General features: G+C 34.9%; 1 protein-coding gene across 2 annotated transcripts in view; it reads right to left on the reverse strand.

The window, feature by feature from the left end:
- Positions 1-1,684: 1,684 nt before the first annotated feature.
- LOC105220349 (5-hydroxytryptamine receptor 2A-like) overlaps positions 1,685-27,066 on the reverse strand; it is a 67,902-nt gene continuing 42,520 nt past the window's right edge. Inside the window, exons 3-8 of one of the 2 annotated variants that reach the window (XM_054230653.1) lie at positions 18,356-18,580; positions 18,065-18,263; positions 17,258-17,671; positions 9,017-9,343; positions 8,590-8,886; positions 1,685-7,635 (exon numbers count right to left, since the gene is read on the reverse strand). In XM_054230653.1, the coding sequence (XP_054086628.1) occupies positions 7,449-7,635; positions 8,590-8,886; positions 9,017-9,343; positions 17,258-17,671; positions 18,065-18,263; positions 18,356-18,580 (1,649 nt within the window). In that variant the 3' untranslated portion in view covers positions 1,685-7,448. The remainder of the gene's footprint in view (positions 7,636-8,589; positions 8,887-9,016; positions 9,344-17,257; positions 17,672-18,064; positions 18,264-18,355; positions 18,581-27,066) is intronic. The other variant, XM_054230656.1, reaches the window with a different exon arrangement.

Below are 27,066 nucleotides of genomic sequence, written 5' to 3' on the forward strand. Positions count from 1 at the left end.
GAAACTCGCTGTCAAGTTCAAGCAGCAAAAATGCATCTATCTTGAATTGTAGTTGAGAGGTACAGCATTTAACCACTTGCATTTTAATAGCAAATCAAAATTTTACTTTTTTTATATTCAGAATACAATTTAATATTGTGGATAACGTGGAAAACATTTAAGCTGTTTATTAACTGATTTTTTCAAGTCATAATGATAAAGAACCTTATTTATAAAACAGTAATATTTCTTTTTTTTTAAGTTTTAATTCTAATAGATTTAGAACACACGAACTGTTAGTCAAGTATTCAACCAACATAACAATGATGACCAGGGATGCTTTTGGATTTTTAAATAACAGGTATAGATTACATGGCAAAAATTGAGTATAATTGAATAAAAAAAAAGAAAGAAAAAATAAAAATAAAATAAAAAATAATATAAATATAGCTTATAAAAAAAACAATAAAATTTTAATTTTATGGACATTTATTTTAATTTAAAAAATAGTTTAATTATTACATTTATTGCATTGAATTAAATAATATATACATTTGATAATATTTGTTATTAAAAGATAATATATATTTAAAAATAAAGTATATTTAACAAGTAAGGAAGGGCTAAGTTCGGGTGTAACCGAACATTTTATACTCTCGCAATTTTAATTTTATTAATATAACACACAATTTGACCCACATATTCGTCATATATATATATATGGTATAAAGTACATTGAAAGAGTAAAACCCTAATATTAGGTTTATGGGAGTTAGGTGAAATTTTGTCCCGATTTCACGCATTTTAGGCACGGAGACATATTATTAAAAGAAAGATATTCCCTCTGAATATCTGAGAGACTTACTTATATTTTAAGTAAAAAAAATATCAGCACTGAGGTCCTCATGTTCAATATATGGGGCCTTGAAAATTTATTCCGATTTCAACGATTTTTAGAAGAGCGATGTCACATTCTAAATGCAGTTTTTATGCAAAGTTCTGTTCTGAAATGTTCACTGGGGCTTACTTTATATATTGTAAAGAAAACGATTTAGATCGACTTCAAAGTTCTGGTATATAGGAAGCAGGTGTGGTTGTGAACCGATTTGGCCTTTTTTCACAACATACCATTGGTATGCAAGGAAAATTTCATAAACAAAATTTCATTGATAATGATCGAGTTTCGGAGATATGGATTTGAACGCATAAGTAGGCGGAGCCACACCCATCTAAAATTTTTTATACCAATTTGAGTGAGCTCTTCCGTACCTTCTTTGTAATGAAATTTAAGGTTTCCAATGTTTTCCCTTACTGAATTAAAGCATTTTTGGTAGTTTTCAACATAACCTTTGTATGGAAGGGAGCATAAGGTAGTACCTAAAAAACGACTCTATAAAGTTTGGTTGATATAGCTTTAGTAGTTTACGAAATATGTACAAAAAACTTAGTAGGAGCGGGGCAATGCCCACTTCTCCAAAAAATTTACATAGTGCTCGCTCTTCATAGTGCGATCCTTTGTACCGTATTTTACTTACATAGCTCTATTTATGTCTTAGTTATGACACATTATGTGTTTTCGGATATCGCCATTTTGTGGGCGTGGCAATGATCCGATTTTGCCCATCTTCGAAAGCAACCTTACCAGGCTGCAAAGAAACACTTGCACCATGTTGCATCACGATATCTTAATTTATTATCAAGTTACAGCTTGCACAGACGGACGGACGGACAGACGGATATCCGGATTTGAACTCCACCCTTCATACTGATTACTTTGGTATATATAACGTATATCTAATTCGTTCAGTTTTAGGTGTTACAAACAACCGTTATGCGAACAAAACTATTATACTCTCTTAGCAACTTTGTTGCCAGAGTATAAAAATTAGTGTTATATTATAATAATATTGCTTCTATTAACCGTAGAAAAAAAGTATAATTAATTAATATATTTAAAATATTTTGAACTGAAAACAGCGCTTATAATAAAATGTATATACATATATATAATTAAAATATAAATACATAAATTAATCGTCTCCATACATAGCAGCTTAACTTGATTTGCGAAAATTTCGAAAAAATCAGCAGAAATTATATTTGCTAAAATTATGTTTTGAAATGCACAATTTGTAGCAATTATTTGATCATTAGAATAGTTTTTATACTCTCGCAACAAAAGTTGCTGTATAACTCGCAAAGTTGTATATAACTCGCAAACCCATAAAGCTATATAAACCAAACTCATACCTTCCTCATACAGTCCAAAAATGAAAGAAATCGGACAATAACCACGCCCACCTCCCATACAAAGGTTAAGTTGAAAATGACTAAAAGTGGGTTAACTCACTAACGAGAAACGTCAAAAACATTAAATTTTACAGAAGAAATAGCAGAAGGAAGCTGCACTCAGATTTTTTTACAAAATGAAAAATGGGCGTGGCATCTCCCACTTATGGGTCAAAAACCATATTTAAGGAACTACTCGACCGATTTCAATGAAATTCGGTAAATAATACTTTCTTGACACCCTGATGACACTGATGGAATATGGGCGAAATCGGTTTACAACTACGTCTACTTCCCATATAACTCAATTTTGAATTCTTTTGATTCGTTCACTTTATAATACATATATACATTAGGAACAAATGAAGATAGCGGAATAAAACTTTACACAAATAGTACATATCCTTTCTGGCTTCATTTGAGAAAAAATTTTCGAAAACGGACTATAACTTTTCAAGGCCCCTGTTATCGAACATGTTGAACTCCGCGCCTAAGGGTAAATTTTAACCGAAATTATGGGTAAAACTCTTAGATAATTTAATGTAATTCAGAGAAAATTGTTTATTCTAATAGTGTGTCTCGGTTCCAAAAATTATTAAAATCGGATAATAACATTTCCTACCTCCCATATATGTACCTAATTATAGGTTTTTCAAAAATACGGTGGGCTTTAATCTGCATATATGTATTGATTAATATGTGAGATATCTTAGCGAAATTAAGTGAGTGTATAGTCTTGGATATAGTGTACCCTGCTGGTGAAAATGAATGAAATCGGTTCAGGAACTTCCTCAGCCCTCATACACTGTATAGGACGATTTTCGTTATTCTATTAAACTTTGTGCCGAATTTATAGGTAAATTTGGGTGTTATCTTAATAAAATTTCTGCATTAAATTGCGAGAGTATAAAATGTTCGGTTGCAGCCGAACTTAGTCTTTCCTTACTTGTTCAATAATAAAATAACCTAACTAACTTTACTGGGAAGCAGACATAATAAATCGGGCTGTTGAAACATTTTAATACAACTTATGTCTACAAATTAATATAAACTTTTGCTAAAATTTTAATTTCATTTTTACTTAAAAAATTACAACAAATTAATATTCAATGTTTTTACATTTAAACAACTATAAATATTTAGACTCACTGCCTTCCCTAAATAAAAACGGCAGCTGCAAATGGCTTTCAAAAAATTCTCATGCCCATACAATTTGCATGGCGCATACCTAAATAACGCGATGGCGACGCTGAGCGGATGAAATTTTCTATTTTGACATAGCGTTCCGAAGTTAAGTTGGCTGCGAAAAACGAAGCTTCTCTGTTCAATAAAATTTCACAACAACAATTCAAGTAAACATTTTGATATTTGACGTAAAGTTGCCGCTTTTATTTAGGCATGGCGCATCAACGTTAATGCTGAGCGAAAAAAAACGTTCTGCTCACGCTTTTATTTAGGGAAGTCAGTAAATTTGCTTAGAGCTACAACAATCTTTGTTGGACACCTTTATTAACACTAAACACTACATATACACACATTTAATATATTTGTATTTATAGCAAATCGATAGGTACATTTACACATATTAAATTGTGATTTCACATTCATACATACAGGTACACATGAGTGTGCGTGTGGGTGTGTAGTAAAAATTTCCATAAATTGTACAATAATTATTTATTATTTTCAGCTATTTAGTCAGCTATTTTGTAAGAAAACTATGAAGCTTACTCACTTGATACACTTTTTTTTGTTTGATTTGAGTGACAGTTTTTGTTTCTAGGTTTTTGATTTTGCACTATGTATTTCATAAAATTATTTTCCATGTAATTAGCTGAAGTAGAAGATAGGGTAAGTTTAGCAGAAACTATTTCTTTACGTTTCTGCTTAATAGCTCATTTAACCGCCTATAAACACACATAAAAATATACACATAAAGACATACAAACATACAACAATAACATTTTGCTTAGGAAATTCAAGAATACCAAATAACCTACAACCTAAAGATTTGCTGTGTCTGTTAACAATTATGTTTATTATATTGACTCCGTTTTCCTTCTCTGACATTAACTTTATCTCTGCGCAGTTATTAAACTTTTGACTGCCGTTATACTTACTACTAATGAGTTTGTCCACGTAGTTGTGGCAGAGACGGCGTGAAAGTTGAAGTTTCATGTTTGGTCAAATTGTTTTTGTAATTAATAGTGAGTTTCAGTGAAAGGTAAATGTTTTAATGGCTTCGTCTGCATTATGTTTCCGTCTGCATATTAGTTGTGTGATTTTTAATTAAGCGACGGTTGTGAAATCAAACAAGTAATTAATTATACTGGAATGAGTACGGGATGAACTCGGTTGAAATGTTGCTGTATTGAAATCAGTGAAATTTATGTGATTAACATAATTCACAAAGCTAGTTTGGTTTTCAGGTATATCTTTTAAGCAGTTTGCTGTTTTCTGTATATAAATGAATTCTTCTCTAAGCTTCTTATCCGATCTTCTGAGGAATGATTACAAAATGATTATGATGATTACTAAGGCTTAGAGCCAGGAATTTTTTTTTACCAACGGTACTGGGTGTGTAAAATCACCTTTCGATACACTTGCTAAATTCAGTTTCTTCATGAGACCCCTTGTGTTCCAGATGCCGTTTTAGGATTCTATTGAAGTTTTACTTAACATCACTTTCCATATCACAAATAACCCAGTTAACAACCTTCGCTATGATCCAAGTTGGTCGCAACAATTTGACCTCAGACCTAGTATTATATTAGCAGCATCAAATAGCCATATAATTTTCCATAAGGAAAGAGCTTATGCTTCACAACCAAAGTTGTCGCTCCTTGACTGTTTTTATGTTATAATTGGGTATCTTCTTCTGTTTGAGTTCTTATTAAAATCATTCAGCAAATTTTAGTATCACCCAAGCGATAAATAAGTGCAATGTTGGCACAATCATTCTATGAAGTATCGTTTTATATACATATGTACACTGTTTTACGTAATTAGTATTCTGACTGAGTTACGAGTAAATTTCTAGCTGTTAACGTACACACTTGTTAATTGTTTCGATTACAAATCATGCACACCTTTGTTGTGCAATGCATGCGCCTTTCGAAATGCCAACGTGCACACGTTGTTATTTGGATTGTTTTTCCCTGTCAATTTCAGTAAGAACATAATTCATTCAACGTCAATTAAGTAGTGCGAGTCCAGCTATTAAGCTTTTCACTGCTAATTTAATCAAATGTGTGGCATTTTTTATATTAATAGCTCTTTGGAAGAATAGTAACAGTTGCGCATGCTATTATTGACAATAAAAAATGGTAAATATTTGATATAATTGCACAAGCATTTGCTTTTGCTTGTTTGTAAAGTAATTAATTAATTAATTGAAATCATTGCATGTTTATAGATGAATTGAATAAAGATTTGCCTTAATTAAATGGAATTGTTAATACAAAATTAAAAAAATAAAAATAAAACTTTATAGTTTTTTCACACAGGAGCTAATTGATCAAATAACCGGCCTCCGTTCGATTAAAACGCTAAGATCGATTTACCATCCAAAATAAAAATTTCCATTAATTTTTGATTGAATTTTCATCGACTTGAAAATAAAATGCAACTCTGCGTCAAAGACCATATTTGTAATTATATATGCATTCTTTGTCAGTGAGTTGTTGTTCACGGTAGATGTCGCTGCTAAAAATAGCAAACAGCTGATGAAACGTATCAACTTCTTATGAAAGGCAAAAACAAAAATGTATAACAGCTGATCAGTTATCGAGTAGCCGGCAGTGTGATGGGCAAAAACTAATTTCTCAATAAAAATTTGAATTGATCAATTAATTTGGCTGTGTGAAAAGGCTACATTGAGATATAATTAAGCACGTTTTATCTTAAAATTGTACAATATATATTTTAGTGTGAATTTTATTAAAGGGCGTTCCAAAACTAAGCGAAATTATGCAGATAGTTTAGACTTTTTTCAGTTCTCTTTCGATAAGTGAAATAAATTTAGCATATAAATCGAAATTTAGTAATTTGGTATCAATTAAGTCGTTAATTGTATTTTTATGGTTGTAATTAATGTTGTTATATGCGCAATTAACAATTGTTTGGGCATCAAATATAAAATACATTTTTTCTAGAATTTTTATGACAACGTGCACACGTTTTACAATTTTTTTCAATTAAGGCTTCAGTTCAGTTAGTTGTAAATATTCCGATTTAAATTGCGTAATTAGTACCATATTTAATTGCTTACGTATGTTATAACAAAGAAACACCTTTGTTAAATTTGCTTTTGCTTCACAATCAGCTGTTGTTTGTTTTGATTTCACTAATGAGAATAACAGTTTAAACGAAACAATGACAACTGTTAATTGCTAATAGAGTAGTCTGTTGATATACATATGTATGTGAATGCATTCTTGCTAACATATAATGTAGGATTGTGCTACAAAGCTTCGTATTTTTGTATCTAAATAAAACAAAACCACCTACTTGGATGTCTAAAAATAATCCTAAATTGCACTGTCTGTAGGTAAATTACAAAAGTTTTTTGTTATTTCTTATATGTAGAAAAGTAGTGGAGTGGGCTTTGCCACCACTGTCTTCCACCACTTCCCTCTGCCTGCTTAGGAAACAAAACTATGTCTTTTTTGGAGCAAACTTCTCTGCTAAAATAAATGCTTTCGAAACACGAACATATTTATTGCTGAAGTTCGCCGTAGCCTTTGCTTAATATCTCCGCTCGAATTGACCAACTTTTTCAATTGTCTGCTGCTGGACGCTGGTACTGTATGTGGAAACTTATAATAAACTTCTGTCAATGTACTTTGTCTGTAAAGTATATATGTGTGTATGTATGTTTAGCGCCATATGGCAACCACATCTGAATAAATATTACGCCATGTGAGCACACTCCATCATTCGTACCTAATATTTACATATGGATATCTATGTACATTCACCAAAGTCCAACACATTCATTCCGTTACTCAAATATTTATATGTAAAGGTAACAATAGTTACTATTTTGCTCGTTTCGTCGTTTCGCCAAAGTTCTGCGCTTTGTATAGCATTTGTAAATTTATGTTGTAATTTTCAGTCAGAAAAATAATTGCCATGTTGCCATGTCTACTTGCAGCCGCCAATGCGAATGCAACTCCATTTTAACACTCGTCATCTGTGATGGTGTAGCTGCCACGAAAATCGCTTAACGGCGTCGCATTTGTGGTTGATGGTGTCATCAGAGGTGCACTTTGAAATGAAATGGCCAACGGTAGGGCGGATGGCGCGCACAGATTTAATGCGCCGCGCCCTTCGGTGACGGAACGATAGCGTGATGGCCGACCGGAGCTGTGGTGAGAGAGAAATAGGGAGAAGGAATGAATAGTGAAATCAGTTAATTGAAATTAAATGTATTTCCTTATATAAAACAAATGTGCAATGCATATATAATGGTTTCACAACTGTAAATTCTTTAACAATTTAATGTAATTTATTCATCTAGTTTAATAAATGTTATTTAAAGTTGTGAAAATATGTATAAGCTGATTTAGATCTATTTACCATACAAAATAAAAATCTACATTCATTTTAAATTGAATTTTAATCGACTGAAATGCAACTTTGCGACAAAGACCGCATTTGTAATTATATATACGTTCTTTGTCTGCGAGTTGTTTTTCACGCTACACGACGGTAGATGTCATTGCTGAAAATAGTAATCAGCTGATGAAACTTACCAACTTTTTATGAAAAGTAAAAACAAGAATGTAGAACAGATGATCGGTTATCGAATAGCCGGCAGTGTGAAGGGAAAAATTGGTTTCTCATTCAAGTATTTAACTGATCAATTAATTTGGCTGTGTGAAAATACTATTAGGCGAAAGGAATGATCATCAGCTAAGTTGCTTAAGATCTAGGCTGTTATTAGGTTTAAATTCTGGTCGCAGAACAAAAACATGGACATGGATTTCGGGAGAGAAACTGAATAAATATGATTTTCATAAATATGATTTTGATTGAAAATAGGGGAAAAACTAATGGGTGAAATTGTGAACTAAAGAGAGATAAATGAAAGGCAACACTGAGGTCTGCAACGACGAAGCTTTTTGGTAAAAATTAGCGGAATAAATAAATAAAAAAATTTAATAAATCATGCATTGCAACATAAACTCCCACTGAAATAAACCCATAAATTCGACAATTTCACGATACCCAATTTAAACTGATTTTCATTTTTCGCGAAATAAGCATTCTTAATTAGAATTTAATTAGTATAAAATCAACATTGTATTGTTCACTTACCGCTCGCAATTGCATTTTAGTAGCCGTATGAAAGCCGCACGAAATATTCGATTGAAAATTGTATAGATAATGGGATTAATGGTTGATGAAACATAACCAAGCCAGAGGCATGTGTCCACAACATGTTCGGGCACTTGACAGGTGGGGCAAGCGGCGAAAATTATGTTCAAAATGAAAAACGGCGACCAGCAAAGAACGAATGTGAAGAAGACTAGACCGAGCACTTTGGTCGCTTTCTGTTCGGTGGCTACTGCATTAGCGGATAAGCTATTGCGTTTGTTGCGATTATTCAGGAAGCTACACAACGGCAAAGAGAGAGGGAATTATAAATTGAATTAAGGTCGTGCAATACAATTAGAGGCGCGACGCAAAAGCGCCTGCCTATGCGACTAACGCGTAGGCGTATGCATGTATGCATGGTACTCACCGCAAATTCAACGCTGGCGTCGTAACATTATTCAGTGAGAATTTAAATGCTTTTAGCTTGTGGCGTCGTGTCTCACGCATTATGGACTCGGGTGTTTGGGTGCTCTGCTCACAGGTGCCGCCGTGCTGCTTCGCTAGCATTGCACTGCCACTGCCATTGTTGTTGGCCGTACTGCCGCTGATGCTGCTAATGACATCCTTTCGTAGACTACTCTCGTTTCCGCCACCGCTGTTGATCAGCGCACCTCCCGCACTGCCACCGTTGCTAGAATAACCCAATTGCGGTTGTGAAGTGCTCACACGCACCGGGCCACGTCGATTGGGATGACTGTAAAGGCAATAAATTCAATATATAAAGAGGATATAAATTAGATTAGGAAATGAAAAAGGCTTGTAAATGTATTTATTAAAATTTGTTGAATTGCAAGGCCACTGATTGACGCGATGTTGGTTAGGTGCTTAGTTGGTTGCAAGGCATTTTTCTGTGGCGTAGTTATGCAGTGATCATATTACCGTTATAATGTTCCCTTTTTTCACTTTAAAAATCTTTAATCTACTACCAAGAATTTGCATTTAGAGACTCTTAAAAATAACTCAACTCGGAATCTTGAGTCATTGGATCAGTTGTTCTTATACAGGCGAAATATTTGGGGCAATTATTTGAGAAATGCATATTAGGTTGGCAAATATCTCCCTTCGACTTTTTTGTCTTTTGAATTTCGCGGTTATGTATATAGCGCTGCAGAGCTATCAAATAAATAATGCTAATACAAAAACCACAGCTACAGAGCTCGTATCTGGCTATACTATACACCTTTGAAAGCTTTTGACATAACCTACAAAACGACGCTATCTTTGATAAGTTTGGATATTGCGTTCAACAGTTATAGACGTGTATATATTCACTAACGCCGAAATTCGCGCTATTTTAAAGTTTTCCTTTGTTAAAGGCAAATCCGCTAGAGAAACGTTCCATGAGATTAACGGTGGTTTGCGGGATGGTATTCTATCACTTCGAACTGCGGAGGAATGGTTTCAACGATTCAGAGCGGGTGAAAACGACGCCATGGAGAAGCCAGCCGGCGGAATACCTGTGACGACTAATACCGATCAAATCATGGAAAACATCGAGTTAGACCGGCATGTGGCATCTCATGGCATCACTCAGGATGGGAGTTAGTCACCAAACCATTTTAAACCATCTGCAGAAGGCTGGATACGCAAAAAAGCTTGATGTTTAGGTGCCGCAAAAAAAATCTTCTAGACCGAATCAATATGCTGCTGAAACGGAACGAACTCGACCCATTTTTGAAGTGGATGGTGACAGGCGACGAAAAATGAATATCAAGTTAAAACGGTCGTGATCGAAGGTCGGTGAATTGTCCCAAACAGTGGCCAAGCGGGGATTGACGGCCAGAAAGGGTTTGCTGTGTGTTTGGTGGGATTGGAAGCGAATCATCCACTATGAGCTGCTCCCATATGGCCAGGCGCTTAGTTTCACCATATCATCTACTGCGAAAAACTGAACCGCTTGAAGCAGGCGATCGACCAGAAGCATCCAGAATTGGCCAACAGGAAGGGTGTAGTGTTCCACCAGGACAACGCCAGACCACACTCGTTGATGACTCGTCAGAAGCTACGGGAGCTCGGTTGGGAGGTTTTATCGCATCAATCATATAGCCCGGACATAGCGCCAAGTGATTACTACCTGTTGCTGTCCGTGGCGAAACATAGTGTAAAGTTGAACTCAAAAGAGGCTTGTGAAAAGTGGCTGTCCGAGTTCTTCGAAAATAAGGAGGGAGGCTTTATTTATTTCTACTTCCTGAGCGGATATACTTTCGAGTTCGTTCAGAATTTCGCATTCCAGTGACTTCAAATAACCCTTGGCAACTATGATTGTTCTAAAAATATTTGTTTTGCTAAATTTAGAAAATATTATGAAATATTCAAAAGCATGTCTGTAAACACTTGCTACTTTATAATATTCTCCAAAAACCGTAAGCACATAAGTCTAATCAGATTTATTAGTTAGCAACATGCTCTTTTGCACAAGCACCATGTTATGTCAGCAACATGCCTTTGCTATGCACTTGTTAACGGTAGTTTCATACTTTGCTACTCGTTCTATGAACTCATATACTTAATTAATTTTATGGCTAATTTACAGAGTGCGATTGAATTATTTTTCCTCGTGCGGAAAGCAGCGTTGTCAATTAATACAAGTTTACAAAGATTAAAGTGATATTTTTGGCATGAGTAATTTTGCCGGCAGTGTTGAGTGATGAAATTTGAATGTGTTTAAAGCAACACTTACATTCTATAGTATATATATATAGAATCTATACACACACAAGTTTAGTGTCAGCAATAGCTAAATGAGATTATGTGAAATCAAGTTTTGCCTGCGGAATGTTATATAATGTATGCAAGTGTGGTTTGCTCTAGCTCTATGCTGGCATAATGCGCACTTTAGTAAGGTTCGAGTGAGTGCCCGCATATGTATACATATATATCATGTAAAGTGTGCACGTGTACTTACTCATGGACTTACAGTGCGTATGAGTAACATTGCAGAGGTTTTTTATGCTAGTTTATATCAGTTTATGAGAGTTAAGATAAAATCTGTTTCTGTAAGTAAGAATGTCTTTTTGAAATTAAAGTTGACATTTTTAAATGAATATTTCTTTTAAAACTTTACTTTTCTTGTAGATATAATATAATTCTTTCTTGGTAGATGGCGATGATGAGATTTGATTCTTTTTCTTACTGAAAATTAAACGATTGTTAGATTGTAGATCATATCAAATGTGTTGTTATTTGTACATACATATATAATAAATTAATTCAGCTTATACATGTATGTATGTATATTTATAATAGAAATTTGACATTAAAGTAAAAAATGGTGGCTACAATACTTAAAAGCTGTGAAGTCCTCTCGACTCTGTGGCGCCATACAAAAGTGAAAATAAAGCCATAAAAACACAAACGACTCATTTAGTGCTTTCGTGTTGAAGTTAAAATTAAAAAACAACAAAAGTTTCGAGAGAAAAGTGACAAAAAACAAGTAAGGAAAGGCTAAGTTCGGGTGCAACCGAACATTTTATACTCTCGCAATTTATTGAAGAAATTTTATTAATATAACACCCAAATTTTCCTATAAATTCGGCACAAAGTTTAATAGAATAACGAAAATCGTCCTATATAGTGTATGAGGGCTGAGGAAATTCCTGAACCGATTTCATTCATTTTCACCAGCAAGGTACACTATATCTATAAAAATTTTTGGAACCGAGACACACTATTAGAATAAACAATTTCCTCTGAATTACATTAAATTAACAGAGAGATTTATCCATATTTTCGGTTAAAATTTACCTTTAGGCGCGGAGTTCAACATGTTCGATAACAGGGGCCTTGAAAAGTTATAGTCCGTTTTCGACAATTTTTTTTCAAGTGAAGCCAGAGATGATATGTACTATTTGTGTAAAGTTTTATTCCGCTATCTTCATTGGTTCCTTATGTATACATTATAAAGTGAAGGAATCAGATGGAATTCAAAATTGTGTTATATGGGAAGTTGTAGTGGTTATGAACCGATTTCATCCAATTTTCACATGTGTCATCAGGATTTCAAGAAAATATTATGCACCGAATTTCATTGAAATCGGTCGACTGAAGAAAGTTTGGTGTATATAGCTTTATTGGTTTGCGAGTTATATATATATAAAAAACCTATTTGAGGGCGGGGTTACGCCCACTTTTCCAAATTACTATATTAAATTACATCCAAATGTGCCCCTCCCTATTACAATCCTATGTTTCAAATTTTATTTTCATAACTTTATTTATGGCTTAGTTATGACATTTTATAAGTTTTTGGTTTTGCCATTTTGTGGGCGTGGCAATGGTCCGATTTTGAAAGCAACCTCCTCAGGGTGCCTAGGAATACGTGTTCCAAGTTTCGTTAAGATATCTCAATTTTTACTCAAGTTATCCGTTGCACGGACAGACAGACATTCGGATTTTGACTCGTCTCGTCACCCTGATCATTTTGATTTATATAACCCTATATCTAACTCGTTTAGTTTTATGACTTACAAACAACCGTTAGGTGAACAAAACATTAATACTCTCTTAGCAACTTTTGTTGCGAGAGTATAAAAACAATTATAAGTGCTTTAGCAGTTTTTTTTGTTTAACACTTGCCGCAAAGGCAAAAGTTTCAACACAAAGGGAAAATGCAAGTAGAACTGAAAGCAAATAAAATCTCGGAGAAAGGCCACAAGTAGTGAGAGCAAGCAAGACGTGATGTGCAAAGCATAGTCATGAATTGTTTACAAAAATTTATATGAGTTTGTTGTAAAGCGCTTGGGAAAGGAAGTGCAAAATGCAAGTGCCAAATGGGGGTAGCGCAAATTTCCGAGTTGCAGCAAATGTACCAGTCGCTCAGCTGGCGCAGATACTTGAATCGGCCAGAAGGGCCTGCGTCTTAATGTGCACATCTTGTTGTTGCTATGAAATTGTGGCCGAGTTAACTTAAAGTGTTATGGGTGCTGCAGGGTGGCTAGCCACAAGCCTTATGTTTGGCCGCAATGGTGAAGTGGATGGCACCGGTTGGCGATTTATGTTGGCAAAATATTAGAAAATGCTTGAAAATAATTAAAAGTGCAGTGAGGCATTTCAAAATTGGCGGAAAAGTATTCGATAGGGTGGAATTGGGTCAGTGGATATTGATGCGTTTAAATAACAAAAATTATATAGGCTGTGAGCAGTCCATTATATTTAAGACTCCATAATATAAATTATAATTAAAAATATAACTTTCGGTAATATTTTTAATTATTGTTATCATACAGTGGAAAAGTTTAAATTTTGTATTATGCTCTGGTCGAAAAGTTCGATTTGTGGAAGGAAAATTGTATGAAATTTGCCTTCTATTGCCACTTCAAGAATTCTAGTTAAGGCGAACTTCGAGTTATAGAAGTTCAAGTTATGGAAGGAAATTTCTACGAAGATTGGTTTCAAAACGCTATTGCTAACTCAAAAGTTCAAGTTATGGAAGTTCCACTGTATTTTGTAAAAGTAAATATATGTATTTGTATGAAGGTTTCATGCTGACAAATCGAACAAACAACTGGTATAAATAATATAAACTGCCATAATCAAATAAGGGTAGATAGGACAGCAAGTGTTTATACCTTTTGTAGCGCATTCAACTCGATTATTTGGTTGTTACCTTCCATGACATTTCTGTTTAGAAAAATCAGTAAAGAAATGGTGAATCGAAAAGTTTGGATTGATGAAATTTAAGCAAACTTTGATATGTTTATTGACTCTTGGCTTATTTCAAACACTCCGAAAATTCTATAGCTAAAGTGAACGCGAATGCATTGCGTATCCGATAAACTGACATATTCAACAGAACTGAATATATTAATTTGAAGTAGCGAGTAAAAACTGAAATCTAATGGCTTTTTTTAGCAATTTTTTTTTAAAGGGAAGGAAATGATTGCAGTAAACGATAGTGTACTATATTTAAGGCTTAAATAACAATATTAATTATTAAACAAGTAAGGAAAGGTTAAGTTCAGGTGCAACCGAACATTTTGTACTCTCGGAATTTATTTAGAGATTTACCTATATTTTCGGTGAAAAATTACCCTTAGGCACTGAGTTCTTCATGTTTGATATCAGGGGCCTAGAAAAGTCATGGTCCGATTTGGACAACTTTTCCACAGGTGATCTCACAGCTCAAATACAGTATTTGTGTACAGTTTTATTTCGCTATCTTTATCGGTTCCTCATGCAGAAGGATTCAAAATTAAGTTATATGGGAAGTAGGCGTAGTTGTGAACCGATTTCGCTCATATTCCACCCTGATGACGTCAAGAACGTGTTATAATTTTCATAACCGATTTTCAATTTCATTGAAATCGGTAGAGTAGTTCCTGACATATGGTTTTTGACCCATAAGTGGGCGACGCCACGCCCATTTTCTATTTTGTAAAAAAATCTCAGTGCAGCTTCCTTGTGCCATTTCTTATGTAAAATTTGGTGTTTCTGACGTTTCTCGTTAGTGAGTTAACGCACTTTTAGTCATTTTCAACCTAACCTTTGTATGGGAGGTAGGCGTGGTTGTTATCCGATTTCTTTCATTATTGGAATGTATAAGGAAACGGCTAAAAGAAACGACTACAGAAAGTTTGGTTTATTTATCTTAATTGGTTTGCAAGATATATACAAAAAACCTATTTGGGGGCGGGGTCACACCCACTTTTCCAAAAAAATTACATTCGAATGTGCCCCTCGCTAATGCGATCCTATGTTCCAAATTTTATTTTCATAACTTTATTTATGGCTTAGTTATAGCTCTTTATGTGTTTTTGGTTATCGCAATTTTGTGGGCGTGGCGGTGGTCCGATTCCGCCCAACTTAACCCAACGAACTTAACCTTCTTATGGTGCCTAGGAATACGTGTTCTAATTTTCATTAAGATATCTCAATTTTGACTCAAGTTACAGCTTGCACGGACGGACAGACATCCAGATTTGACTACTGCTTTAAATCTGACATGTTGCTTAGTAATGTTTTTAGGTGGAAAACCAAGGTGCTTCAGAGTAAATCTGGAAAAGACACATAGCGATTTCAAAGCACCATTGAGTCAATTACTTTTTTTTTAAGACTAAAGTTCAAGCTGTTTTTACTATATACCATAACAGACGTTGATGTGTAAACATGCATATGGAAATTCTCTAAATGCACAGTTAGCTCACCACAAACACATCCACACACACATATAGGATTTAACTCCTTTGTAGTGTAAAGCGATTTAGCTGGAAAATTGCAACAAGCCAAATCATACGATTACAATAAAAAATGGTGATTGCATGCAACTGCTTGCTGTTATAAAGGTACAAGTACAGATGCACACATATAAATATATACATGTGCTTGCATGTACACCTTATACAAGCGTTTTATAACTGTTTCTGTTGCGTTTGTTGCATTGTTGTTCAAGTACTTGCAGCTGCTTCTGTGTTTATTTATACGCTTCGCGGGAATTGAAGTTTTCCGCCGCAACGCTGTGCTGGTTTTACACTACAGTTATGCATTTGTACCTACATACATATGTATATATTTTTATATTTGTTTGTAAATGCATGTAGGTATGAGCATTTCATGGCAAGTCCATTGCTTCAAGAAAAAAGTTATTGCCTATTTAAAGGTAATAAAGAAAGTGTGTTGTCCGCACTTGCCATATTTCATACAAATTGCACTAAAAGTACTTTTTAAGTAATAACTTTATTTTTATTAGAATTGAGAGCACACAATCATATATACATACACATAAAAAGTGTATTAAAATATTGTGAAAAAATAACTTTTTATTGCCACAAAAGAGAGTGTATCATTTAAAAGCTTATTTATTTGTTTAAAAAATATGTACCAGTACATATTTACACAACATAAAGTTTTATATGTAATTTTATATTCAATATTTGCAAACACTACGCTACGAGATGAAATCTTCATTATTATTTTTTAACTCCATAAAATATTGTTCTCACTTTAGGGTAGTTCAGTTCATCACTAAAGTACTTTCTAAATGGATTACTTATAATTTATTATAGATTTTGCTCCGATTCTAGAAGTTTTTGAAGACCAATCTTCTGTTGGACTTCAAACGAATAATTAAAGTCTCAAATTCTCTCTACTAAAATATGAAACGAACAGTTGGTTTTTAACATTTTTTGGAGAAACTATGTAAAGAATATACATATAAGGCATTAAATTATCAAATTAAGAAAATATTCGAAGGAAAGGTCGACCCGCTTTAACATGTAGAAGAATTTTGTACATCGAAATATCTAGGGAAAAACCATAAAAACGCTGCGAAACCCGACAAGTTTCGGGTTGATTTAAAAAAGGCTAACGGTCGTGATTCCAGACAAGGCAATCTAACCTTAAGACGTAACCGTACGTAAGCTGATTTGATTTTATTAATGGATTCTGAAATGAACAACACATTGACTATATACATATATATATATGACATAATTTAGTAAAGACTCATCAAAGTACTGACAGACATTATACCCTTGTTGATTTTCAAAACCTTCTACGCTAAAACTAAATGACTTTATGCGATTTAAGTTTGCCCCTTGAGCTAAGAACCTATGTGCAGTCCTATTGATGTTTATCGACCTGCAAACCGCCACTTGCCTGACAGTGCACTTACCTGTCCATGATGTTCGGATTGCCGTGCGTGCGCCAGTAGATGCTCTGCTGTGCCGATTGTGATTGAGTCAGTCGTTCCATGCCACTAATTTCGCGTGTTGGTGACTTAATGCACACCGATGTCGTTGACGTGTGACGTATGGTGCTGCGTCCAAAGGTTGTGCGGCACTTGAAGAGCGTACCGCCGCCAAAGTTGTTGCCAGCGCCACTACCGCCACCGGCCACATCGATCGCTTTGTAAGCTGTAATGTCTCGCTCATTGCTGGTGCTGAAATTGCGATTGCTATCGCCGCCACAATATTTGCTGTTGCTGGTATGACTGTTGATGCTACGACGAAAGCTGCTGTTGTTGGGCAGTTGCAGTTGCTGTTGCTGTTGGTTATGCTGTGGTCGTATAGTGAAACGGCCACCCAAGCTGGAGAAAGAAGAAGTATAAGAACGTTTCATGAAAATGCACAATCTTTACAGATGCATTCTACAACTATTATTAATTTTGAAGCAGAAACTCTGTGGAAATACTTATTAACATGAAATTATATTTACAATGACGAGCTGCCTACTATTATGGCAGAAATTTGATAATGAAAATACTAAATTTCTGCTTGGAAAGTTTTAGCGCTATACTCGAATAATATTGCAGATTTATTTCTCAATTTAAGCGTTTCTAAAATATATTTGAAATTGTAGGAATATTTCAGGATATGATTCGACGTCTGAAGATTTAGAGAACCAAAAGAAGTAAACTTAAGACAAGCGTCTTTAGGAAGAGCTAATTTATCCTTTTAGAGATGTATAGAGTTGTACTTACCGTCGAAAGAGTTCACTTTCTGGATGCTCAACTGCAAAGCGAGCTTTCTTCCGGAGCAACGGTATAGTCAGAGCATATGATGTTAGCATTATTAGCATAGGAATGTAGAACGCCACAAGCGAGCCGAATACGAAGAAAGCGCGATTATTTATGACGCAAATATTAGGAGCCGGCATGATATTATGCTTGTTGACGAGGCCTGCAGGAATGGAATAATAAGAGAAATGGTATTTAATGGAAAATCGAACGAAACTTGAAATAAGTTGCAACCACATGCTTTCCAATGCTTACCCAAAACTGTTATCGAGCTGGATACTATCATTGCCATAACCCACACAATGGCGATCTTTATGCCTGCCAAACGCTTAGTCGAACGATGCCGTGATCCCAATGGATTTCGTATGCCTAAATAACGTCCCAGACTAATGAAACACATATGCAGAATACTCGAGGAACAGGCCAGCACATCGCATGTCACATAAATATTACACCAAACGAAGCCCAGTGGCCAGTAACCTTGAAAGCAAACAATAAAATAAAGGGAAATATTGTGTTAAATATTTAGCCATTTTATTATTAAAGAACAAAAACAAGTTAAGTGAGCAGAGACACTTGCAATTCATAGAGCGGAAGTAAATGAGCGCAAACGCATGGGGGAGAGTTAGATATTAGAAGAGTGAGCAGCAAAGCAACTGAGTCGAAATGAGGTCAATAGGTTGTAGTTGCTATTGTCAATGAAATAATTAATGGTCACAGTTGAAGAACACCCCTGTCTGGGTGAAAAAGTTCAAGGTTATGCTAAAGCGAGCATAGAAACACAGAAATAGAACAAAATTGTGGGGAAAGTAACAGCATGGCAAAGGGAATGACGCCAAAGACGCCACAAACCAGTATAGTCGAGTTAATTGAAAATTAAATGGAATTATTTATCTCGGTCGGTTGAGTTGAAAAGTAAAATTGTTGAACCAGCTGGTTTTGCGTTAGTTTGGTGACTGAGTAGCACACTGAACTACCGTTGCAAATGATAGAAGGCAAATCCAATGAAATTGTTTTGAGTCGAATATTTTTTCAGCTACTTTGCTTAGTTGTAAAAGTTGCGAAGTAGAGAAGAATCGATACTCACCATTTTTTATCGATTTTAAAGCTGCCTTCGATAGCACGAAAAGGAGCTGCCTTTATGCCGCGATGTCTGAATTTGGTATCCCTGCAAAACTAATACGGCTATGTAAGCTGACGTTGAGCATCACCAAAAGCTCCGTCAGGATCGGGAAAAATAATACGAGCTGCAGAGCTAAATAGAGAAAGTACGAAATACCTCCTGTCATCAAACAAACAGTCAGCGCACTCGCGTCTTGGCTCCCACGTCACTGTTGACAGTCATAACTTTGAAATTGTAGATAATTTCGTTTATCTGGGAACCAGCATTAACAACACCAACAATGTCAGCCTTGAAATCCAACGCAGAATCACTCTTGCCAACAGGTGCTACTTTGGACAGAGTAGGCAATAGAAAGGAAAGTCCTCTCTCGACGAGCCAAAATCAAACTCAATAAGTCGCTCATTATTCCCGTCCTGATGTATGGCGCTGAAGCGTGGACGATGACAACATCCGATGAGACGACTCTTGGGATTTTCGAGAGAAAGGTTTTGCGCAAGATTTATGGCTCTAAACATTGGCAACGGCGAATACCGCAGACGATGGAACGATGAGCTGTACGATTTATACGACGACATTGACATAGTTCGGCGAATAAAAACACAGCGGCTACGCTGGCTAGCACTGAAAGTATTCGATGCAGTACCCGCTGGAGGAAGCCGCGGAAGAGGACGACCTCCACTCCGGTGGAAAGACCAAGTGCAAAGTGACCTGGCTTCACTTGGTGTTTCCAGTTGGCGCCAAAAAGCAAAAAGGAGGAATGAGTGGCGCGCTCTGGTGGATTCGGCTATAATCGCTTAAAGCGGTTCCTACGCCAAATATATATATATATAATATTAAGCTAACTTGAGGTTTTTTGAGTTGAACTAGGATTATTACTTTCGCACGAAAACTAACAAAATGGTGGACCTTTGAATTTTTTTTTTTTTGAAAATTGCATTTTTTCAGTCACAAATCAAGTTGAAAAGTTAAGAAGATCTTCACCGATTTGATTTATCGTAGTTCATACCATTTTGAGTAAACTCATGCACCAGTCGTAATAACATTGTTTCGAGTTAAACGCGTTAAAACTTTTCAGGCGCTTTCGCCGTCGCCTCACCCTTCCACCATAAATCGGCTATATCTTCATGAGTTTTTGAAACTTTCACTTGAAATTTTAAAGTAACATTCTTGAATAATTACAGCTTCGAATGAAATTTAAAACAAGTAAGGAAAGGCTAAGTTCGGGTGCAACCGAACATTTTATACTCTCGCAATTTATAGAAATTGTATTAAGATTACACACAAATTTACCTATAAATTCGGCATAAAGTTTAATAGAATAACGAAAATCGTCATATGTAGATATGAGGGCTGAGGCAATTCCTGAACCGATTTCATTCATTTTCACCTACAAGGACACTATATCCAAGACTATACGCTCACTTAATTTTGCTAAGACATCTCACATATTAATCAATACATACATAGTATATGCGGAATAAAGCCCACCTTACTTTTTAAAGACCTATAATTAGGTATATGGGAGCTAGGAGATGTGTTAACCGATTTTAATAATTTTTGGAAGAGAGACACACTATTAGAAGAAAACGATTTCCTCTGAATTTCATTAAATTATCTGAGAGATTTACCCATATTTTCGGTTAAAATTTACCCTTAGGCACTGAGTTCAACATGTTCGATATCTGGGGCCTTGAAAAGTTATACTCCGTTTTCGACAATTTTTTACAAGTGAAGTCAGAGAAGATATGCACTATTAGTGTAAAGTTTTATTCCGCTATCTTCATTGGTTCCTTATGTATACATTATAAAGTCAAGGAATCGTATGGAATTCAAAATTGAGTTATAAGGAAAGTAGTCGTGGTTGTGAACCGATTTCGCCCATTTTCCACGGGTGTTATTAGGGTGTCAAGAAAATATTATATACCGAATTCCATAGAAATCTGTGGAGTAGTTTCTGAGATATGGTTTTTGACCCATAAGTGGGCGATGCAACGCCCATTTTTAATTTTGTAAAGAAATCTGAATGCAGCTTCCTTCTGCTATTTCTTCTGTAAAATTTAGTGTTTCTGACGTTTTTCGTTAGTTATATGCGAGATATATACAAATAACCGATTTGGGGGCGGGGCCACGCCCACTTCCCCAAAAAAATTATATCCAAATATGCTCCTTCTTACTTTTATATATTTATTTATGGCTTAGTTATGCCACTTTATAGGTTTTTGGTTTTCGCCATTCTGTGGGCGTGGCAATGGTCCGATTTTGCCCATTTTCGAAAGCAACCTCCTCATGGTGCCAAATTTAAGGACAGCTTAAGGAAATGACGTTCTAGCGACGCTACGTCGCTTCTTAAACACATATTGTCCTGATTTCCTATCGACTAGAGTCTCTAAAGAACCTCAAACCGAACCGAAACTTCGACTGCATAAAGTCTAAGAAATTCTTTTCAATTCAAAAAAGCTTTTCTTAGGTGAGCTTTTTCATTCTTGAAAGATATCGCTGTAGTAGTTTTGATCCTTTCTGGATAGTGTTACTCTTCTGTCTTTCTTGAATAAAATGTTGTGAATTAGAATAGAATTAGTCATTAATAGCTTTTGAGCTTTCAACTTTAAATAGAAGAATGAAAGATTTATGAAATCTACAAAGTCTTTAAGACAGATATTAAAGTGCAACAAATCCAAATCGTTCTAACTTTTGCTTCTCTCTCGACCAGTACTCTAAAGAGTACAACTATAAAATATCGGATTTTGCGTGAGGTGAAAAGGTCGTACGCTATTGAAGCGCCAGCCATCAAGTTGAACGTCAGCAATTAATCTACATCATAAACTTTGGTAACGGTTACATCACACTTAAGTCGGTCGAAGGTGCATACGTGTAGGTGTGTGGTTTTGAATTAAGATGCCTATGTAAAAAAATCGGGTAAACGCATTCCGAAAAGGATTAATGTATCATTTTTGCTTAGTGCGAAAAAGGGGTATCGGATTTCTGAAGCGCATATGTTACTTTACATGTTGTTGTTGTAGGTGTTGTTGGCGAATACATTAAAATGTTAAAAATATTTCGCCGTAAAAGGTTAGATTTTACGCGTAACAGCTGAAAGGGCAAATAAAACAAGCACATTTGCTTTTGCATTACTATTAAAACCCTATGCGCTCTGTGAGAGTGTAAGAGCTGAGTTGCATTTGCAAAATTGGTTTGAGGGTGTAGGTGTGCGGTATACCATTTTCTGATGGTTTTCCTTACTGAATTAAAGCACTACTACCCATATACTAGAACTCTGAAGTCGGTCTGAATAGTTTACTTTACAATATATAAAGTTAGTACCAGTGGAGATATCGGAACAGAACTTTGCATAAATACTGCATTTATAGTGTAGCAGCCCCTTTCTAAAAACCGCCGAAATCGGACCATAGGTTTTGAAGACCCCTATATATCGTACATGTGGACCTCGGTGCAGTTAACCTAATATTATGGTTTCCAACTTTCAATGGACTTTATTCCATATATATGACGAATATGTGGGTAAAATTGTGTATTATATAATATTAATAAAATTGAACAAATAAATTGCGAGAGTATAAAATGTTCGGTCACAACCGAACTTAGCCCTTCCTTTCTTGTTTTACATTAGCTTTCAATCGAGGTAGATGTCGCTGTTGGAAATAATGTGCTTATGGAGAAAACAGCAATCAGGTGTTGAAACTTACCAACTTCTTAAGAAAAGCAAAAATAAATATGTATACTAGCTGATCGATTATCGAATAACCGACAGTGCGAAGGGCAAAAACTGATTTCTCAATTACAATTTTAATTGATTAATTAATGTGGCTGTGCGAAGAGGCTAGACACGTCTTTTCCGAAGTAAGTTAGTTAGGTAAAAGTTACGTTTACTGTAAACAAATATTTAACGTTATTAGTAAGAATTATTTGGTCAAAATGAGATTAGATATGGCGATCTTAATAATATATGACAGTCTGTATGTGCACACGAGATTAATCGAGTGGCTAATTTCAAGAGCCGGTTTTGATTAGTAACAAGCCTGCGTTTGTTGTTCCAGATTTGGCGAGCAAGATTAATGAAATTTCGCATGAAATATTTACGCGCACATGTATACATACTTGTACACTTACGCTTCACAGAAGTAGCTTAGTTAACACTTAAGTGTGTACTCGTAAATTTTATGAAATGACAACTCGACGGTGAAAGTATGTGTTGGTCAGTAAATAATTACTGGGTCCCGAAGAGCGTTTAAAATTATATGCTTCAAGAAAGGTGGTATGATACAGTCGTTAAAGTAGATCGGGTTTATTGGGACTGACAACGGAAAAAGCTCATGGTTTCAACTAATTATTTCTTTAGAAAATATGATGTTTCTTTAGGATCTACAAAAATTATGATTAAGCTATTCAACTCCATTCCAAAAGTTACTTGCTGCAATCTTCAAACTATTTAGAGAGTTAAGGCGATTATTGAGCAAAACAGTGTAAAACATCCCTAATTTAGGTCTAGAAAACGGTATTATGTTCTAAGTGAATTATCGGTTTATGCCAATCCTTGGTTACGACTAGATAACTGGAGATGCCAGTCACACATTTTACTGGATGTCAATTTTAGGTTTTCAACGAACTGCTAAAGGATTTCAAGATATTTATTATAGAGGTGTCCCCCATGTATTATCTACGCAGACGTTCGACGATTGCTGTTTTATATATGTATGGTATGTATGTATATACATATAGAGCCATGACCATAAAGCCAGAGTTAGAAACGTTTGGTTCAATACCATACCTCGTAACCTGAGGCTCGTTCATATCTTAAATTCCAAAACCAAATCAGTTTACGTACCACCCTGTATGTGTGCAGATATGAAACACTGCTATGCTATGTGTCGGTCGTTGCGCATGCGAGTAATTATCTCTGTAAGTGCATTGAAGTGGTCCTGTGAAAGCAATTATTGCAGCTCCGAGCTGCTGACCCTTGGCGATTATTTATTTGTAGCCAATTGGGATACGGTAATTATATGCTTGTGGAAAATAAATGACTACACATAATGTTGCCGGACTTTTACAGTAAAATTTCGCTAGAAACTGAGCACCTAAGAAAATGTTATATGCTGGTATCAGGTGATTGATAGCTTCAATAAGTCGCGTTTACATGGAGAAACAAAAATTAACAAAAAGTGTATAAATATGCAAAATTGCCTTAATTGTAGGTTTTTGTTCGGAACAGTTTTGAACAACATTAATATTGCAATGATAAATATTTAACGCATACTTCCAACAATGCTCTACTCCACCTAATATTAAACCCATTTATAATTATCATGCTTGAATCTTGAGCTACAGTTTGAATGCTTAAAATCAAATTTACTTTTATCGCTTCAAAATGGCTGCCTCTTCATGTTGCCATAATTCATTTAAAACGCTTATGCTTGCGCTTTTACACATAAAATATCATTTTGCTATGTAGATACTTGTACAGTTACGTGTAGAAATTGTAGTAATATCCATAGCCACAAATCGATTGGCTGACCGTCTGTTTGCGGTGTATACCGTTAGCGGTGATGAATGTTTATCATTCATTAATTGGCTCAAATATGTTGTTGGTTGTTTGGCATCCTTTTTTGTGCTGACCATTAACCTGCTGTGTCGCACTTATGGCGTGCGAATAAAAACATAAGTTTCTACAGATTCTAGATACAGTAATAAATAGCTGAATTAGTTATTGTTGGAGCACTTCAGAGTTTGGTTGGACATCGACTTGGGTTTCGTGTGTCCCGTTTTGTGGTTTTAAAGTGAGTTATTTTTATTGCTTTTGCTTTTACTCCTTTTCTGTTCTCTTGCAATTTCTTTTTTGCTTTACCAAACTGATTTTGTGATTTATGTCCAATTCGTGATGGTCTGTTAGATTTTATCTTCATGTGTCTCATTTGCTTGTGTGTTGGACCGAAAAATCACACTGCATGTGCTGGTGTTAAATTCATAGAGAAAGAGTTGATTTTAATGTAAATGATTTCTTTTTAGTGGTGAGTATAAATTTGACAATAGAACATAAATAAATTTTTATATGCATAAAATTAAATAATAAATATTAATTTTAAATGTTTGATATGCTCCTAGAAATGTGCCACATGAAAACGGAACTAATTTGTATTTGATTTTAACGGTAATTGATTTTAACTTGAGTTTATATACTTCTATAGGCGGCAAACATATATATCACCATTTTTGACACAGTGCACTTGAATCCATTCCATAAGACAATCTCCATTTGGTTTCAGTAACTGATAAATATTGTAGGTTTATCTAGTAAAAGTCTATACACATTTTCTAGAAACATCTCTGTGCTGGCCCTATATATATATATACCTTAATTGATGTATTAATTGAAGGAATCCCACCTATTTGACAGTTTTTTGCCCCAAATTATTCCATTATATACTATATATAATGACATTCGTTATTCTAGTGACTTTATGCCGAATATATGGGGCGAATTGCGATAGTATATAATGTTTGGTTACACACGAACTTAACACTTCCTTACTTATTTCATTTTGATTTCCATATCTGTTTATATTTACTGGTGCATTTCCCTGTTTGGCAAAGCAAACACAAATATTTACTTGCTATTGCCAATCCTTGCTGATTTTATGGAGCGAATCGCCTGGTAATTGAATTTTTATTGGATGTTTGTCGAATTCGATTTTGATTACAGTCTATTTGGTTTGATTTCGTTGAGCGAGATGTGCCAGCCAACACTATATACTGCAGCCATTTGTTTTACAAATCAAGTCTAGTTCTTAGAATCCAATTTGGCAAGATTTCTTATATACAAATTTATATATTGTGAATAAAGTACTATTTGTGTGAAAGAAAAATATGTAATCAACTAACAACAAATATCGAATGCACATTCATGATTAAAACATATGCTCCTCTCGGTGTAAATTACATGCAAACGACAACTGGCGAGCATACAGTGATGTGAAAAGTGAACTGTGTATGCTGCCAAGTCTACAGTCTACACTATATTTTATTTCCGCTCGATTGTGTACACTTTACTTTTATAACCGCTTCAATGCGATTTCATGTAATACAGTTGCGCGCCAAAAAAAAAAAAATTAAATGTAATGAAAACATAACCAAATAATATTGGAAATTTCAACCATTTTAATTGGCCAACCGCCAATAAAATGGCATACTTATATGGATGCATGTTTGCTCTTCTAGAATTGCGATAATATTACTCTTCTGTGTGTTGCTGGTGTAATGGTTCTGTGTGTTTTTGCAAAAAATCATCTCTAGTATCAGACATAGTCAAAATATGAATATCGTTTTTCAATGCCAACAGCAATTGAGTAAGTGGTTACATAAATTTTACATTGATACGTGTTCAGTGTGTTGTGATGCGAATCTCAAATAAACAAGGAGCATTCGTTAAACCACTGACATTTTCGACAAAATATGTTTATATTTTTTTGTTGTTGATTGTCTAAATATTCACGAAAGTTTTCTTGAGCTTGTTGCGACTAGATAATATGAACTCTTGGAGAAGAGTTTGCTTGAATTTGTGGTATCTTGTTGCGGAATAAGTTTTTCAGTTCCGGTTCCAGTGAAGTTCTCCAACCCTCTTTTCTCTGTCTGCTCCCATATTTTGTCAGAAATATCTTCTATAAATGTTGAATTTACGTCAGATTGGGTTCTGTAGAAGACAGTTTATCTTTCTTCTATTTGTTGAGTTGCTACTTAAACCATTCCTTCCCATTGTACTCGCTTGTGTACAGAAAACCCATTCGATCCCTTTGTACTCTGTTAAAAAAATCATTGATTTTTTTGTGAGTAC

Source organism: Zeugodacus cucurbitae, chromosome 2, assembly GCF_028554725.1.
Source record: "Zeugodacus cucurbitae isolate PBARC_wt_2022May chromosome 2, idZeuCucr1.2, whole genome shotgun sequence".
NCBI classification, from domain to species: Eukaryota; Metazoa; Arthropoda; class Insecta; order Diptera; family Tephritidae; genus Zeugodacus; species Zeugodacus cucurbitae.